General features: G+C 27.4%; 9 protein-coding genes across 9 annotated transcripts in view; 5 read left to right on the top strand and 4 right to left on the bottom strand.

The window, feature by feature from the left end:
* The window catches only part of EHI_118170 (40S ribosomal protein S4, putative), a gene marked incomplete at both ends in the record, with an annotated part of 1,225 nt that extends 616 nt beyond the window's left edge, over positions 1–609 (top strand). The window contains one exon of the mRNA XM_001913567.1: positions 13–609. Within this exon, the coding sequence (XP_001913602.1) occupies positions 13–609 (597 nt within the window). The remainder of the gene's footprint in view (positions 1–12) is intronic.
* A 281-nt stretch (positions 610–890) lies between these two features.
* EHI_118160 (WD repeat protein) lies at positions 891–2,678 on the top strand (the record flags this gene model as incomplete). The annotated part of the gene is made up of 1 exon (XM_650948.2): positions 891–2,678. One exon carries the CDS (start codon positions 891–893, stop codon positions 2,676–2,678), a length of 1,788 nt encoding a protein of 595 aa, XP_656040.2.
* Positions 2,679–2,759: 81 nt separating this feature from the next.
* Positions 2,760–3,347, top strand: EHI_118150 (D-tyrosyl-tRNA(Tyr) deacylase, putative; the record flags this gene model as incomplete). Its single annotated transcript, XM_650949.1, has 1 exon — positions 2,760–3,347. One exon carries the CDS (start codon positions 2,760–2,762, stop codon positions 3,345–3,347), a length of 588 nt encoding a protein of 195 aa, XP_656041.1.
* A 79-nt stretch (positions 3,348–3,426) lies between these two features.
* Positions 3,427–4,101, top strand: EHI_118140 (uncharacterized protein; the record flags this gene model as incomplete). The annotated part of the gene is made up of 1 exon (XM_650950.1): positions 3,427–4,101. The coding sequence occupies one exon, from the start codon at positions 3,427–3,429 to the stop codon at positions 4,099–4,101; it is 675 nt and encodes a 224-aa protein (XP_656042.1).
* A 1,264-nt stretch (positions 4,102–5,365) lies between these two features.
* EHI_118130 (C2 domain containing protein) lies at positions 5,366–6,682 on the bottom strand (the record flags this gene model as incomplete). The annotated part of the gene is made up of 1 exon (XM_650951.2): positions 5,366–6,682. One exon carries the CDS (start codon positions 6,680–6,682, stop codon positions 5,513–5,515), a length of 1,170 nt encoding a protein of 389 aa, XP_656043.1. The 3' UTR covers positions 5,366–5,512.
* A 315-nt stretch (positions 6,683–6,997) lies between these two features.
* Positions 6,998–9,313, bottom strand: EHI_118120 (uncharacterized protein; the record flags this gene model as incomplete). Its single annotated transcript, XM_650952.1, has 1 exon — positions 6,998–9,313. The coding sequence occupies one exon, from the start codon at positions 9,311–9,313 to the stop codon at positions 6,998–7,000; it is 2,316 nt and encodes a 771-aa protein (XP_656044.1).
* A 149-nt stretch (positions 9,314–9,462) lies between these two features.
* EHI_118110 (Acid sphingomyelinase-like phosphodiesterase, putative) lies at positions 9,463–10,719 on the top strand (the record flags this gene model as incomplete). Its single annotated transcript, XM_650953.1, has 1 exon — positions 9,463–10,719. One exon carries the CDS (start codon positions 9,463–9,465, stop codon positions 10,717–10,719), a length of 1,257 nt encoding a protein of 418 aa, XP_656045.1.
* A 90-nt stretch (positions 10,720–10,809) lies between these two features.
* EHI_118100 (uncharacterized protein) lies at positions 10,810–13,317 on the bottom strand (the record flags this gene model as incomplete). The annotated part of the gene is made up of 1 exon (XM_650954.1): positions 10,810–13,317. One exon carries the CDS (start codon positions 13,315–13,317, stop codon positions 10,810–10,812), a length of 2,508 nt encoding a protein of 835 aa, XP_656046.1.
* Positions 13,318–13,789: 472 nt separating this feature from the next.
* On the bottom strand, positions 13,790–14,563 carry EHI_118090 (uncharacterized protein; the record flags this gene model as incomplete). Its single annotated transcript, XM_650955.1, has 1 exon — positions 13,790–14,563. One exon carries the CDS (start codon positions 14,561–14,563, stop codon positions 13,790–13,792), a length of 774 nt encoding a protein of 257 aa, XP_656047.1.
* Positions 14,564–14,750: the final 187 nt, after the last annotated feature.

The following is a 14,750-nucleotide window of genomic DNA, read 5'->3' as shown; positions in this document are numbered from 1 at the left end:
AAAATTGAAAAGAGAGTACTTGGAACTGGTGCTATTCCATACATTGTTACTCATGATGGTAGAACTATTAGATATCCACATCCAGAACTTCAAGCTAATGATACAATCAAACTTAATCTTGAAACAGGAAAAATCGTTGATTTTGTTAAGTTTGATATTGGAAATACTGCTATGATGATTGGTGGTAATGGTATGGGTCGTGTTGGAGTTATTGTTAAAAGAGAAGTTCATCCAGGATCATTTGAAATTGTTCACATTAAAGATGCTAAAGGAAACACTTTCACTACTAGATTAAACAATGTCTTTGTTATTGGTAAAGGAACAGAAACTCTTGTTAATCTTCCACTTGACAAAGGAATTAAGAAACCATTATTACAACAAGTCAATGAAACTATTAAGAAGAACAAGATGCAAAAGGCTGGTATTCAAAAAGCATCAAAGAAAAGCAAAACCACCACTGAAAAGAAAGTTACACCAAAAGCTGCTGTAGAAAAGAAAGAAGAACAAGTTGAAAAGATTTACAAGAAATATCCAAAGAAACAAGCAGCACCAAAGAAATCTAAAGGAAACAAGAAAGTTGTTCCAGGCAAGAAAATTGGTAAGAAATAATTCATTTAATTTTGTGTTCAAGAGAATTTATATTTTATTTTAATCATTTCATAAACAAAAAACACCTTCCTTGAATATAAAGAGAAATGATGAGAGACAAGTAAATTTCTATTGAAATAAAAATAGAGAATTGAATAAAGTTTTTGTTATAAATTGAATTCATTTAAAAAGTGAAAGAGAAGAAATTCAAAAAATGAATAAGAAAAAGAAGCAGTAAAAAGAAAAGAAAGATGAAGAACTAAATAAACTCACCGTCAAAGAAACTCAAAAAGTAAAATCAAATGACTAAAGTGACACAAGTATATGCACCATTACCATCTGTTACAAGAGGAAAACCAGTCCATATAGGGTATAATGACCATAATAAGATGGGGACACATATTGTTTATCCAACAGGGAATTGTATAGTTATTAAGAACGTTAACAATCCATTAGACACGGATATTTATTATGAACATACAAGTGAAACTACATGTGCGAAATATAGTCCAAGTGGATATTATATTTGTTCAGGGGATGTTCAAGGAAATGTTAGAATATGGGATACGACACAAAAAGAACATCCATTAAAGTTTAGTTTTAAAGCACTTTCTGGACCAATTTATGATATTGCATGGACTGGAGATAGTCAAAGGATATGTGTAGTTGGAGAAGGAAAAGAGAAATTAGGAAGTGTATTTATGTGGGATGCTGGATCATCAGTTGGAGAGATTTCAGGACAAACAAAAACATTATTGTCATGTGATTTTAGAGGAACACGACCATTTAGATTAATTACAACGGGAGAAGATAATTATCCATGTTGGTTTGAAGGACCACCATTTAAATTTAAGAAGAGTATGAAAGATATTCATAGCCGATTTATTAATTGTGGAAGATTTTCACCAGATGGAAGTTTGTGTGTTTGTGTATCAAGTGATAAAAGTATATCTGTATTTGATGGGAAAACAGGAGAAATGAAATATAAAAAAACGGAACATAAAGCAGGAGTTTATTCAGTTACATGGGGAAGTGATAGTAAAACATTTATTACAGCATCAGCAGATAAAACATGTAAAGTTTGGAATGCAGAAGATGGGAGTGTAATCAAAACAATTGAATTTTCAAATACAATTGAAGAACAACAACTTGGAGTAGTTAATACCAAGAATGGAGTAATTTGTGTATCATTAAATGGAAGTATGCATAATATTGAAGAGAGTAGTGGAGATATTAAAGAAGTAATTGAAGGACATAATAAACCAATTACTGCACTTGCAAATGATGGAGAATATTTATATTCAGGATCAAATGAAGGACATGTTGTTCGATGGGAAAAAGCTACAGGAAAAGCTGTTGGAATTAGTGGGAAAGGACATTGTACAAGAATTAATGATATTGTTAATTGTGGAGATAAAATTGCTACACTTGGGTCAGATGATTGTGTTAAGATTATTGATAAAAGTCGAATGGAATATGAAGATAGTATTAGTACGGAATCTCCAGCAAATTGTGGGGTATATTATAATAATACATTATATGTTGCAACTAATAAAGGAATTAAAGTTATTCAAGGGAAAGAGATTATTCAAAGCATTAATCAGAGGAATGGAGTTGCAACACTTGCAATCAATGGAGATAAGACTATACTTAGTGCAGGAATAAAAAGTGAAGGATGTATTAAATTTTATTCAATTAATAGTGATGGACAATTAACTGAAAAAGGAGAAATTAAAGAAGACATTCAAGGAACAGTTTACAGTATGGACTATTCAAGTGATGGTAAATACTTTGTTCATTCAGATGATACAAGAAAGATTGTTCTTCGAGATGCTAAGACGAATGAAGTTATTTATTCAAGATGGGTTCCACATAACTCAAAAGTCTTAAAGCTTAGATTTAACAAGGATAGTACAATGATTGGTACAGCGGGAGCTGACTCATATTCATATGTATTGAATGTTGAAACGAAAGCAATCACAACACTTGGAAGAGTTCATCCACTTGGAGTTAATGATGTGTTCATTGATGAAGACGGAAAGATCTTTACTTGTGGAGCTGATAGTACAATCAAAGTCTCTTCTCTCTAATTCTTTTCGTTTTTCTTCGTTTTTGTTTTTTTATTTAGTCAAACCCTAAAAACTCAACAAATCAGAGTAAATTACTTAAAGATGAGAATTATTGTTCAACGTGTATTAAGTGGTTCAGTTACTAAAGTTGAGAGTGGAGAGGTGGTTGGAAAGATTGGTAAAGGGTTATTGCTTTATTTTGGAATCAATGAAGAAGATAAAGAAAGTGATATTGATGGTGCAGTGAATAAAGTACTAAAGATGAAATTATGGGATAGCGAAGATGGTAAGAGGTGGAGCAAAAGCGTAATGGATATGGGGTATGAAGTTCTTGTAGTTAGTCAATTTACATTATATGCTGTTTTGAATGGAACAAAGCCAGATTTTCATAAGAGTATGAGAGCAGAGAAAAGTCATCCTTTTTATGACTTAGTTGTTAAAAGATTTAAAGAGTTATATGCAGAAGACAAAATACAAATAGGTGCGTTTGGTCAGTACATGAAAATTAGTACTGAAGTAGATGGTCCAGTTAATATAATTGTTGACTATCCTAAAGAAACAGAGAATAACCAGAAACAGCAAAAACAGTCTAAAGGTAAGAGTCAAGTTACATCTGGAACAAAAAAAGTAAATCCAAAGAAAATTAGTCAAAAAGAAACAGAAAGTTGTTTGAAAGAAGAAAAGAAATAAAGAGGATTAATAAATTAAATTTATTATAATATATTATTACTTTTCCTTTTTAAATAGAGAAGAACTTGGAAAGAAAAATATGGTTGACTGGAAGAATATACAAATAAAAGTTGTTGAACAGTTAAAAGAATTAGCACGTGCAAAGTATGGGTTCTTTGAGAATAGTGATGTTTTGGAAATTCGAACAAAAAGAAATTTAAAAAGATTTTGTTATGCATATTTATTTATTATTTGTTGTTTTGCTGCTGTCGAATGTTTGTTCATTCCATTTATGATATTTCCCATTTTCATTGCATTTATTCCTTATATCCTTGTTAATACTCTTCGTAAGTGTAACTTTTCATTACCTGAGAAAGTTTTTGGATATCCTTTGGATTTTGTTTGTGTGATTGTTGGATTAATGGCGTCAAATCTATTCTGTTTTATTTCTGGTATTCGATACGTTGTATATAACTTTATCACATTTACAGTTTCAAGTGTTTTTGTACAAGTACATATAATATTATGTATATCTGATTTAGAGTTGTTAATTAAAGAAGAGAATAAAACAAAACAGAATGAAGAAGAGAATGAAGAAGAGAATAAAGAAGAGAATAAAGAAGAGAATAAAGAAGAGAATAAAGAAGAGAATAAAGAAGAGAATAAAGAAGAGAATAAAACAACAACCTCTTCTTCACAAATTCACTCAAGGATTGCAAACATTAAAGAAGATGAAGTATCATCATCAAGTGATGAGGTAGAATCAAAACAATAAATGATTTGGTTGTTAGAAGTTTCAAAATTAATTATGTATTTTAAAAAAAGATTGATTATAGATGGGATATGTCATTTTCTGAATAGCGAAAATGATTATTTTGTTTCTTTAATAAGTTTTAATTCATTTATAAAGATTCATTTTTAATTTAAATTAGTATAATATTGTGTTATGTAAAATATTAAATAGATGATAATAGTCAATTATATTCTTTAGAATTTATTTAGTTTTATTTGTAATTTTATTGTTTATAATCTTCGTATTAATTAATAAGAATTTATTGGTACTATGATATTATACATTCTCATTTATTATTTCATTTGTTTAATACAAATTTTATCTAATTCTCCACTAAATATAAAAAACATTAAATACTAAAACGATGGACTACATTAATTTATGAAAAAGAGATAATTTAATTCATAAAAAACTAAAGTATATTATTACATAATTTAGTTGAATATTAAAAATTTTGACTACAAGTATTAAAAATACAATTGAACAGCAATTAGTAAAGAATAATAGAATAAATAATAAAAAAACGGAATTTGGATGAAAGACATTCTCATGTCCATCCAAAGAATATTTAATTGAAACCATATCATTATAAACATGCCATACTAAAAGTAAAAGAAAATATATAAGAAGTATTAAATAAAAGAGAATGAATAAGAAATAAATTATTACAAATAATTGGTATTGAGTTAATGTGTAATTATAATAATTTTTAATAACAAAAACAAGATATAATAGATTTAAAAATGAGACATTGAAATGAAAATTCAATGAGTATCACTAATTAATTGGTCAATTAAATTAACTTGGCTATGAACTAGAATAAGTGAGTGAATGATATAGAAGTGATTTTATTTAAACAAATAACAATTTAAATTATTAATAATTCATTTCTATTTATAATTGAATAATTAATAAATCTACAATTAACAAAATTAAATACCAAATAAAATAAACGAGTGTTACTTGAATTTATTCAACACTTTACTTGATAAAGTTTATGAAATAAAATAACTGGAAATGAAACATTAAATTTAAATCAAATAAAATTATTAGAATGTAGTTTCACAAATATTTATAATAACATAAGTTATTTACAAAGATTGTGTGTTAACAAAAAAAATTTAAGTATGACGTTTAAATAGAGCATGTTATAGATACCTAACAATTTAAATTGATAATATTTTTCTCATAACCTACACACATTATTTATAATACATCATTTTCTATTCAGTTTTACTCGTTTTTTGGTACTTATTGAAAATCAACCTTTTATATCATTCCATAAATCTATAAAACTTCACAAACTATTCCAAAGTTAAACAATACTAAAGACAAGAAATATTAATCAATGAAAGGTAATAAAAAAACAAAGTATGCTTAAAATTTTTCTGAATTATTTTGGTGGTTGTTGTGGATAACCTGGATATGCACCATATCCTTGTTGTGGGTATCCTGGTTGTTGACCCTGAGCACCTTGTTGTGGATAACCTGGATATGCACCATATCCTTGTTGTGGTGGATAACCTGGGTATTGTTGTTGAGGATAACCACCTTGTTGTGGGTAGCCTGGATATTGTTGTTGGGCTGGTGCTCCTGGTTGAGTTGATTGTTTTCCAGAGGCACTTTGTTGTTGAGCTGGTACTCCTGGTTGTTGTGGATAACCTGGATATTGTTGTTGACCTTGTGGTTGTTGTGGATAACCTGGGTATTGTTGTTGACCTTGTGGTTGTTGTGGATAACCACCTTGTTGTGGGTAGCCTGGATATTGTTGTTGAGCTGGTGCTCCTGGTTGAGGTGCTTGCTTTCCAGAAGCACTTTGTTGTTGAGGATAGCCTGGATATGCACCATATCCTTGTTGGGCACCTTGTTGTGGATAGCCTGGATATTGTTGTTGAGCTGGTACTCCTGGTTGTTGGGGATAACCTCCTTGTTGTGGGTAACCTGGATATTGTTGTTGACCTTGTGGTTGTTGAGGATAACCTGGATATTGTTGTTGGGCTGGTGCTCCTGGTTGTTGTTGAGGATAGCCTGGAGGATATGCACCATATCCTTGTTGGGCACCTTGTTGTGGATAGCTTGGATATTGTTGTTGTTGAGTAGGTTTAGTACCACATTGTTGTGAAGTTTTTGTACTAGAAGAACTAGAGATGATAGTATATTGAATGCAAATAGAACCTTTAGTAGATAAAGGAAGTTCATTAGTAGCCATTTGTCCTGGTGGAAGTTTTTGAATAACCAAAGAAGCATTTCCCATATTATCATCTTTACCACGTTTGTCATAATCCATAACGGTGAAAGTAGCCATAGTTCCAGGTGTAACATTATAGAATTCAAAAGAATCTCCCCAAGTTGGATTTAAATTTTTCATAACAGTCTTTGTTTTTCTTTGTTCAATACCTACTGAAACAATGACATAAGGATCAGAAGAACGAAGGTCCATAGCCTTCAATTGTTTACCACTAACAACGGTTAATCTAATAGCCATTGTTTCTGGTCCACCAGTTGATGGCTTAACATTTGTTTGTGCATTTTGAGCAAAAGGTGAATTATATCCTACGGACATAATAAAATTTTATGAACAGATTATTAGTCTCATTTGATTGTTTTTATCATGAGAAGAACATTCCATTTAATCTTTTTAGTAATATTTATTCCTCTTTCAACCTTCTTTGAAAAATAGAAACCTTAAAACTAAAAAATAAAAATAAATAATTATTGAAATATCCTGATAATTTCCATTTAATTAAAGTAAAATACAAAAAAAGTAAAAATATTAATGAGATTAGAACAGACGTTCAAAAAGAAGTTCTTTGAGAAAAGAATAAAAAAAGTTAATCAGTTAATAGAAAGAAGTATTAAGTAAAAAAAGTAAATAAAATTATAATTCATAATATCCTTTGTTTTCCATTGTATTTCCAAAGAGAATTAATAATTTATTTTTAAGTAATGTGTAGAAATAATAAAATATAGAGAATAATGATACAATCAATATTATTCCAAATAAAATATATATTGAAATCCTACTTGATGCGAATGCTTCAATTTGAATTAATCCCATATCCATTGAATTTTTACCTCCAATAAATAAAATTTCATTTGTGTGAACAATTACTTTTTCTCCATTTCTACAATATCCTTTTAAATGCCTATTATTTAGAACAGTAGAACAATCAGATAATACTTCAATCCGTGATGTTACCATAGAATTACATGTTGTTACAACTGCATCTCTACCTTTATAAAGAAGAAATGCTCCTTTTGATTGAATGTCAGGTCGATTAGGTATTAAAACATATCTGTTATTATAGGTATAAATAAAATGAGTTCCTTCTGTAATTTCTGTAGGACTTAAACAATTATCATTTGAATATTCAATGTCTTTATATACATTTAATCGATATGGTCCAATACTTCGTTCAGACTTATGTGACACATCAACAACAACAATAAATTTACCAATAAACTTTTCTCGAATAAATGAAGCAGTATTTCCACATATTTCAGAGTCATCATTCATTATTAATGGTCTATATGAATTACAACTTGAATATACAGTAATAATTGTATCTATTTGAGTGTCTGGACCGCATGTTTCAATAATAAACATTGATCCATCTCCCTCAAATGAATAATAATGTTTTTTATCTTGAAGAATTCCTAAAGTAGAGAATGGTGTTATTTGAATAGTATCAGAACAATCAGTTTGTTTGATTGGAACAACAAACAATGAAACTCCAGAAACAAGAATTGATGAAGCACTAACAACAAAAAGATATTCCCCATTTTTTTTAAATGTTGTTGTTAATACTCGACTTTCTTCTTTACATGGTCCTCTACAAGTCTTTGTATAAATAACATTACCACTAGCATTAAATCCATCAATAACTCCTCCAAAGATCATAAAGTCTTTGTTAATTCTTGAATTTAATAAATACCAACTACCATGAATACTTATTGGTTCACATGGATGTGAAAGATGTCCAATTTTACTATGTGAAACAATTCCTTCTTCTCCAATTTCAAGTATAACAGGACGTTTACATTCTTCTGAACTTTGAAGTATTTTTTGAACAAGTAATGTTGCTTTACATTTGTTGTTTTCTTGACAAGATACTTTAATAAAATACTCTTTCTTATATTCTAATTTTTTGATAATTCGACCATGAATCCCACAACCAAAACTATCACGTTTACATTCCCCATTTGAATCAAATATTTCTACTGTTGTACCAACTCCTTCTCTTAATAGTGATGATTCACATGTTGATATCAAATAATCTTCACCTGTTCCAATAATTGCATACCATGTTCCACTCTGTTCTGGATATCCTTCACATGACTTAGAAATATCACCTGAAGGTTTACTTGAATGTAAAAAAGGTAGTTCTCTAATTGCAATTGGTGTTTGTTGAGTTGATGGTAATTTAAGTGAAAGAATAAAATGACCTGGATTATTTGTTTGTACTTGAAGTGAATGAACTGTTTTTCCAATAGGAACTGTTATTTCAGCACCAAAGTAATGAGAAGGACAATTATCAACTACTTGTTGTTGGTTTGGTGTATTTTTATCGAGAATTAAAGTTATTTGAGTATTTGTGAGAGGATGACAAGTTGAAACTTTAATAGGAGTAGAGTCTAATCCTTCAAATGTATAATACAAAACTGAAGAATTTATCCCTGAAGTAATTCCTTCAATAGACGTTGGAATTGATAATTTTTCTGGTATTAAAGGGTTAGTATTTTCTTGTTTAGGAAGTGGAGATATTCTCAATCCAAATATTCCAGTATCTAATTGAGTAGCTCCAGTAATAAAAATGTAAGAAGGTTTTGTAAAATAATAAATCAGTCTTGAAGCTTTTCCACATCCATTTATTCCATCATCATTTATTGCAAGTAATTTTGAACCTGAATTATTTTCACATTGACTAAAAACCATAATTTTAGTATCAAAAACCGTATGTCCTGTAAAACAAGTATCAATAATAAGTGTTTGTGGAGTTGATAATGAAACCCTATACCAAATTCCTTTTTGTGAATAAAGATGTTGTTTTAAAATATAATAACTATCAGGTATTCTTGAAGTATCAGCAGTATGTTGAAATATTTCAGAATGAGAGAAATTAATATCAATCGCATTGTTGCATGTAGTTTGACTAAAACAAATAAAAACAAAAGAAATGAACAACAAAAACATTGATACAAAAAAAAATATTGAAATTCAAAGTTCTTTTTTTGTTTTCGATTTTTTTTTCAGAATTTTCAAAATGAAAAGTTGAAGAAATGAAAAGTACTTTAGTTTTGATTCTATCAATAAAAAATAGAACTATTATCTTGATGGTTATCATGTTATTACTTCTTCTTTTTATAACTTTAACTTTAGCAAATAAGAAATTCTGGTTAATTACTGATACACATTTTGATGATGAATTTACTGTTGGTAGTTCTTCAAAGTGTTTGGCTATTGATTGTTGTCATTCTAATTCTATTCCTAGAAAAGGGCAAGAAAATTTTATCAGTGGTTCTTGTGGAGATTATAATTGCTATTCTCCTCTCAATGTTTCAGAATCTGCATTTGATTACATTGCTAAACACCAATCAGAAAGTAAATTAATATTTTGGTTAATGGATGTTGTTCCTGGTGATGTAATAACTCAGAGTAAAGAAACAAATAAAAAAAGAATTCAACTACAAGTTGAAGCATTAAAGAAACGACTATCAGGTTTTAGAATATATCCAGTACCTGGAAATCATGATTATTGGTTGTCAAGTAATTGGCAATACCCTCCTCAAAATCAATGGATGTTAGATTTTATGGGAGATCTTTTCAAAGATTGGCTTTCTCCAAATGCATTAGAGCAATTTAAAAAAGGAGGGTTTTATACTGAATTAATTGACTCTGGAGTAAGAATTATTGCACTTTATCTTGCCTATGTTGATGTTTATGGTAGTCATTGTAATGAATATGTTGAAAATGATCCAGCAGGAATGATGAAATGGTTTAATGAGACACTAGAATTAGCTAGAAAGAATGGAGAAAGAGTTATTTTATTAAGTCATGAAGGAGTTGGATTAAAAGAAAGTGGAACTATTGACGTTGTTCCAAAGTTTAATGAAGACTTTAGTTATGCAATGAATGAATATTCTGATATTATTATTAGTCATCTTTCAGGTCATTCACATTTTAATTCATTTAGAGTATTACCAAATATTACAAAACCAACATTTCATATAATAATGAATCCAGCTATGACTTCGTTTAAGAATTTAAATCCAAGATTTAGATTATATGAATATGATAGAAAGAATATTAAAGATTATACAAATTATATGCTTAACATTAATAAATGTAATAAAAATAATAAATTTGAATGGGAAATAGAATATAATGCTAAAGAATTATTTGGTATTGAAGAATATACAACAAAAAATTTAAAAGAATTTATTGAACAATTAGCAGTAGATGATGAATTATGGACTAAATTTGATTCTCATTATTCTACAATTAATAGAAAATGTGAAGGTAATTGTCGAAAGGATTTATTATGTTCAATTCATTGTATGAAAGAGAGTGAATTTATAACTTGTATCAATCAAAAATAAGAGTCAAAGTAATATAATTTATCTTTAATACTAATTAAAATTACTTTGTTTTGTGTTTTTTTTTTGTTGTTGAAATAAAAATCAATTATATTAACAAAATTGAGAACTTATCAATACTCCATCTTCTGAACCAGTAGACAATGTACAATCATTTAATGAAACACATGTTACAGTACTTGGATGCATGTACATCATTAATACATTTTCAAACCATCCACGTGATAAATCACAACAATATACTGCTTTATCTGTTCCTCCACTTACTACTTTCCTATTAAAACAAAACATTGAATTAATTGCATTAAAATGTATAGTTCTTTCACAACAACACATGTTAGTTCTCAAATCCCACATTTTCATTCTTCCTTTACAAGACCCACTGATAATAAAATCATCAATCCAATCAAAAGAAGTTAATTCTTCTCTATAACTTAATGTTCTAAAAGCAAATTTATTTGAACGTAAATCAAATCCAGCTATAGTTCCATCAATAGAAGATGATACAACAATATTTGGATTAATACAACAAAAATGTGTTATTTCAACAGAATGAGGAACAAATTTATTAAGAGTCTTTTGTGAAATAAAATCAACAACCGATAATGTTGTATCATTTAATCCTACAACTATAGAATTATTTACAAAACTAACTTTTTCATATGGATGACATTCATATTTAGTAAATTTAAGAGTACTATTTGTATATTTTCTTATCTCACCTGATCTAAAATAAACATAAAGATCATTTGAATAATCAAAACTACATCTCATCCCTGCAAGAAGACTCATAGGTAATCCTTCACGAACTTTAATAAATTCATTATTTTTTGTTTCAATTCTAGAAAAATATCCATTTTCACTTCCCACAACAATACAATCATCATTTTTTACTCTAATATAATTAATTGGAGCATAGAATGGAGTGAGTATACTTCTTTTAGACCATTTTTTATTTCTCCAATTTTGACGTACTTTATAACATTTTCTTACAAGTAATGAATAATTTTTAATGTCATTATGTTCTGAAGTAAAAAATGTTTTAGGTTGAGTTTGAGGATTATGATATAAATCATAAAAATTTTTCCAAACATCTGTACTTTCATCTATTAACTTTTTAAATCGAGTACATGTACATCTTAAACTCATAAGATCTTCAAGACATAACGTTTTAATTAAATAATGAAAACTATTATTATCAAGAAGACAAATGAAACAATGATTAATTTTAGTAATATTCTTTTTTCTTTCTAATTGTTGTAAGCGTTTTCTATCTTCAATAGTTCTTTTTATTTGTAATGCACAAAATAACATATTTTTTGATAAGTTAAAATCACCTGAATTTGATCTATCAATTTTAAGACTAACATTTTGTTCAAAACCAATTCTCATAATGAGTTTAGCAATAATAATATTACGAATACATCCACTAAATCTTTTAACATCATTAAGATTTAATTCAGGAACAAAATAATGATAATAAAATATAGATTTTGCTTTTCCATTAAATGTTTCTGTTCTTTCTGCTGAAAGAACAACAGCAAATTTTACAGGGCTTACATGATGGTATTGACATAAACTAATTCCTTGTCCAACACTTTGACATCCAAAAAAAATATTACCTTCAGAAACAGTTTTACCAATAATTAAATCAGTTGAAACTAATTCTTTACTAAAAAAAGGTGATTCTTTATGAAAACAATTTTGACAATTTCCTTTCTTTAATAAAATGCTTTTAGGATAAATAATATTACTATAAACTTTGTGTTCTAAATCTTCTAAAAGAACACTAAATTTTTGATGATATTCACTTGACCCTTTTATAACAATTTCAGTAAAATCATAATTTGCAAAAACATTAAATACAGCATTTCTATGAATAATTACTGGAAAAACATCTTGGTTATATACCATTTTATTAAACCTTCTTTCTAAAAACATCATATCTTTAACTTCTTGATCTCCACTAATATGGTCAAAGATATTATTGATAAATTTTCTTTGTAAATTGATTAAATGAAATAAAGAACCTTTAGAATTTTCTTGAATTAGAAATTTTGATTGCATAATAAATAAAGTCATTTTATTTTGGTCTTTTGCATAAAATAAATGATGATTCCAAATTGGTTGTTGAAAATGTGAAAAAACATGAGCACATTCATGTGGTGAAATTTCTTTGTATCTATAAGAGTGTGTAATTCTACCATAAAATTTTGTTGGATCCATTGTAATAACATTATTAATAAAAAATTCATCAAAATCTTCTGTTTCTAAAACACTTGGAAGTAATTCGGTAATTCTTTCAATTCTTTCTAATATATTTTTAATTAATAAATAATATTTAGGAATCATAGCATTTGACCGTAAAATAATTTCTTTTTTTTTTGATAATAAATATGTTTTAATTAATACAGTTGGATTTTCTAATTCATTTTCTATTAATTGCCATTCTTCTGTTATTGTATTATTATTTAATTCTTTTACTAAATAAATAACTTCATCATCTAATTTATTACCTATTTCTTTAATTCCATTTTGTGTTGAACATCTACCTTGAAGGATTTTATTAGCTATATGAAATGAATGAACCATTTTAGACATTCCTTAAGAAGAATTTGTTTTTAAGTTCTCTTTTTTTCTGTTTCCATAGATATTTACTCTTCGAACCTTTAAAATTAAATCAAAATAATATAAAATACCCTGTTTCTAATTAATAAATTTATAAAATGTAATACCAAATTATCCTTCATTACAACTATTATTAAACCATTGATTCACCATTGATTCTAATTATGTATTAATATTGTTGTAGATTTTATGTATTAATCTTCATTTCTATTTTTTTTTTTGAAAATTTATTGAAGTATGTCGTTGTTAAAGTTGTTGTTAAATTTCTTTTTTTTATTTATAAATTATTTTATACTTTATACTTATTTATATTTTATTGCTTATAAATTATTTAAAAAAAACATTGAATATTAAACATTTTATTAATGAAATTTTAATAAATATCAAATCGGTATACTTTAAAAAAAAAAATAAATAATTTTAATTCTAAAATAAAAAATATCAATCATTTGTTATTATTATTTTGTAGATATGATGGTTTCAAATGATCAGGTCGTTTATCTTTTTTTACATTCTTCATTCGACTTCTTGTTTTTGTTTTCTTTCTTTTCTTTTCTTCTCCATCTTTTCGTGGTTTTTTTTCATTTTTATGTTTTTCTGAGTGATTGTTTGGTTGTTGTGATTTATGAGAAAATGTTTCACCAATATCTCTTGTATTAGTTTCCTTTTTATTTCCTTCAACATCCTCAAATAAAGTAATTTCATCATTTATTGAATGATGTGATGTTTTCTTTGAATATTTTTTTTCGGAGTTATCAATTTCTTTTTTTCCTTTAATTAATTCTTCTTCTGAATTATCACTTTCTTTCATAACTTCTTCTTCTTTTAAATCATTATTTTCATTTATACCTTTTTCTTGTATTGTATTGTTGGTTGGTTGAGTAATATTTTCATTTATAATATCTGTTAAAGACTCTACATGATTATCAAATCGATTCTTTTTCGATGGGTCTTCTTTTATTTCAACTTTAGCTTCTTTGTGTTTATTTATCTTTTCTTGTTTGTCTTGTTTTGTTTTTGGTCTAAACTTTTCAATTGGACTGACATATTTCTTTTTTTTCATTAAGAGTTGAGATTTTGTTTCTTCATTATCATCACTTTCACTTTCATTTTCTTTTTCTTCTTGTTGTAAAACAAATTGTTGTTTCTTCTTACCAACACTATTTTTTAGTTGTCTTCTTAATCCATCAGTAACATCTGATCGATTAATTTTTTCCATGTTAGTGTTAATGTCTTTTAAAGTTCTCAAACCCTAGCAGTTTGTTATTTTAAGAGACAATGTAATAATCAAAAAGAAAACAAGGGGTTTTTAAATGTCAACTCAATGGAAGAGAACAACTTCGTTATGTAAAAGAAGAAAAAACTTATTGTAAAGAGAACAATGAAATTATCTTTTGTTTTTGATT

The sequence above is a fragment of the Entamoeba histolytica genome, genomic scaffold (assembly GCF_000208925.1).
Source record: "Entamoeba histolytica HM-1:IMSS scf_1104750518107 genomic scaffold, whole genome shotgun sequence".
Lineage (NCBI taxonomy): Eukaryota > Evosea > Mastigamoebida > Endamoebidae > Entamoeba > Entamoeba histolytica.
The sequence above is the reverse complement of the archived record's forward strand: the minus strand, read 5'-3'. Positions and strand labels throughout refer to the sequence as shown.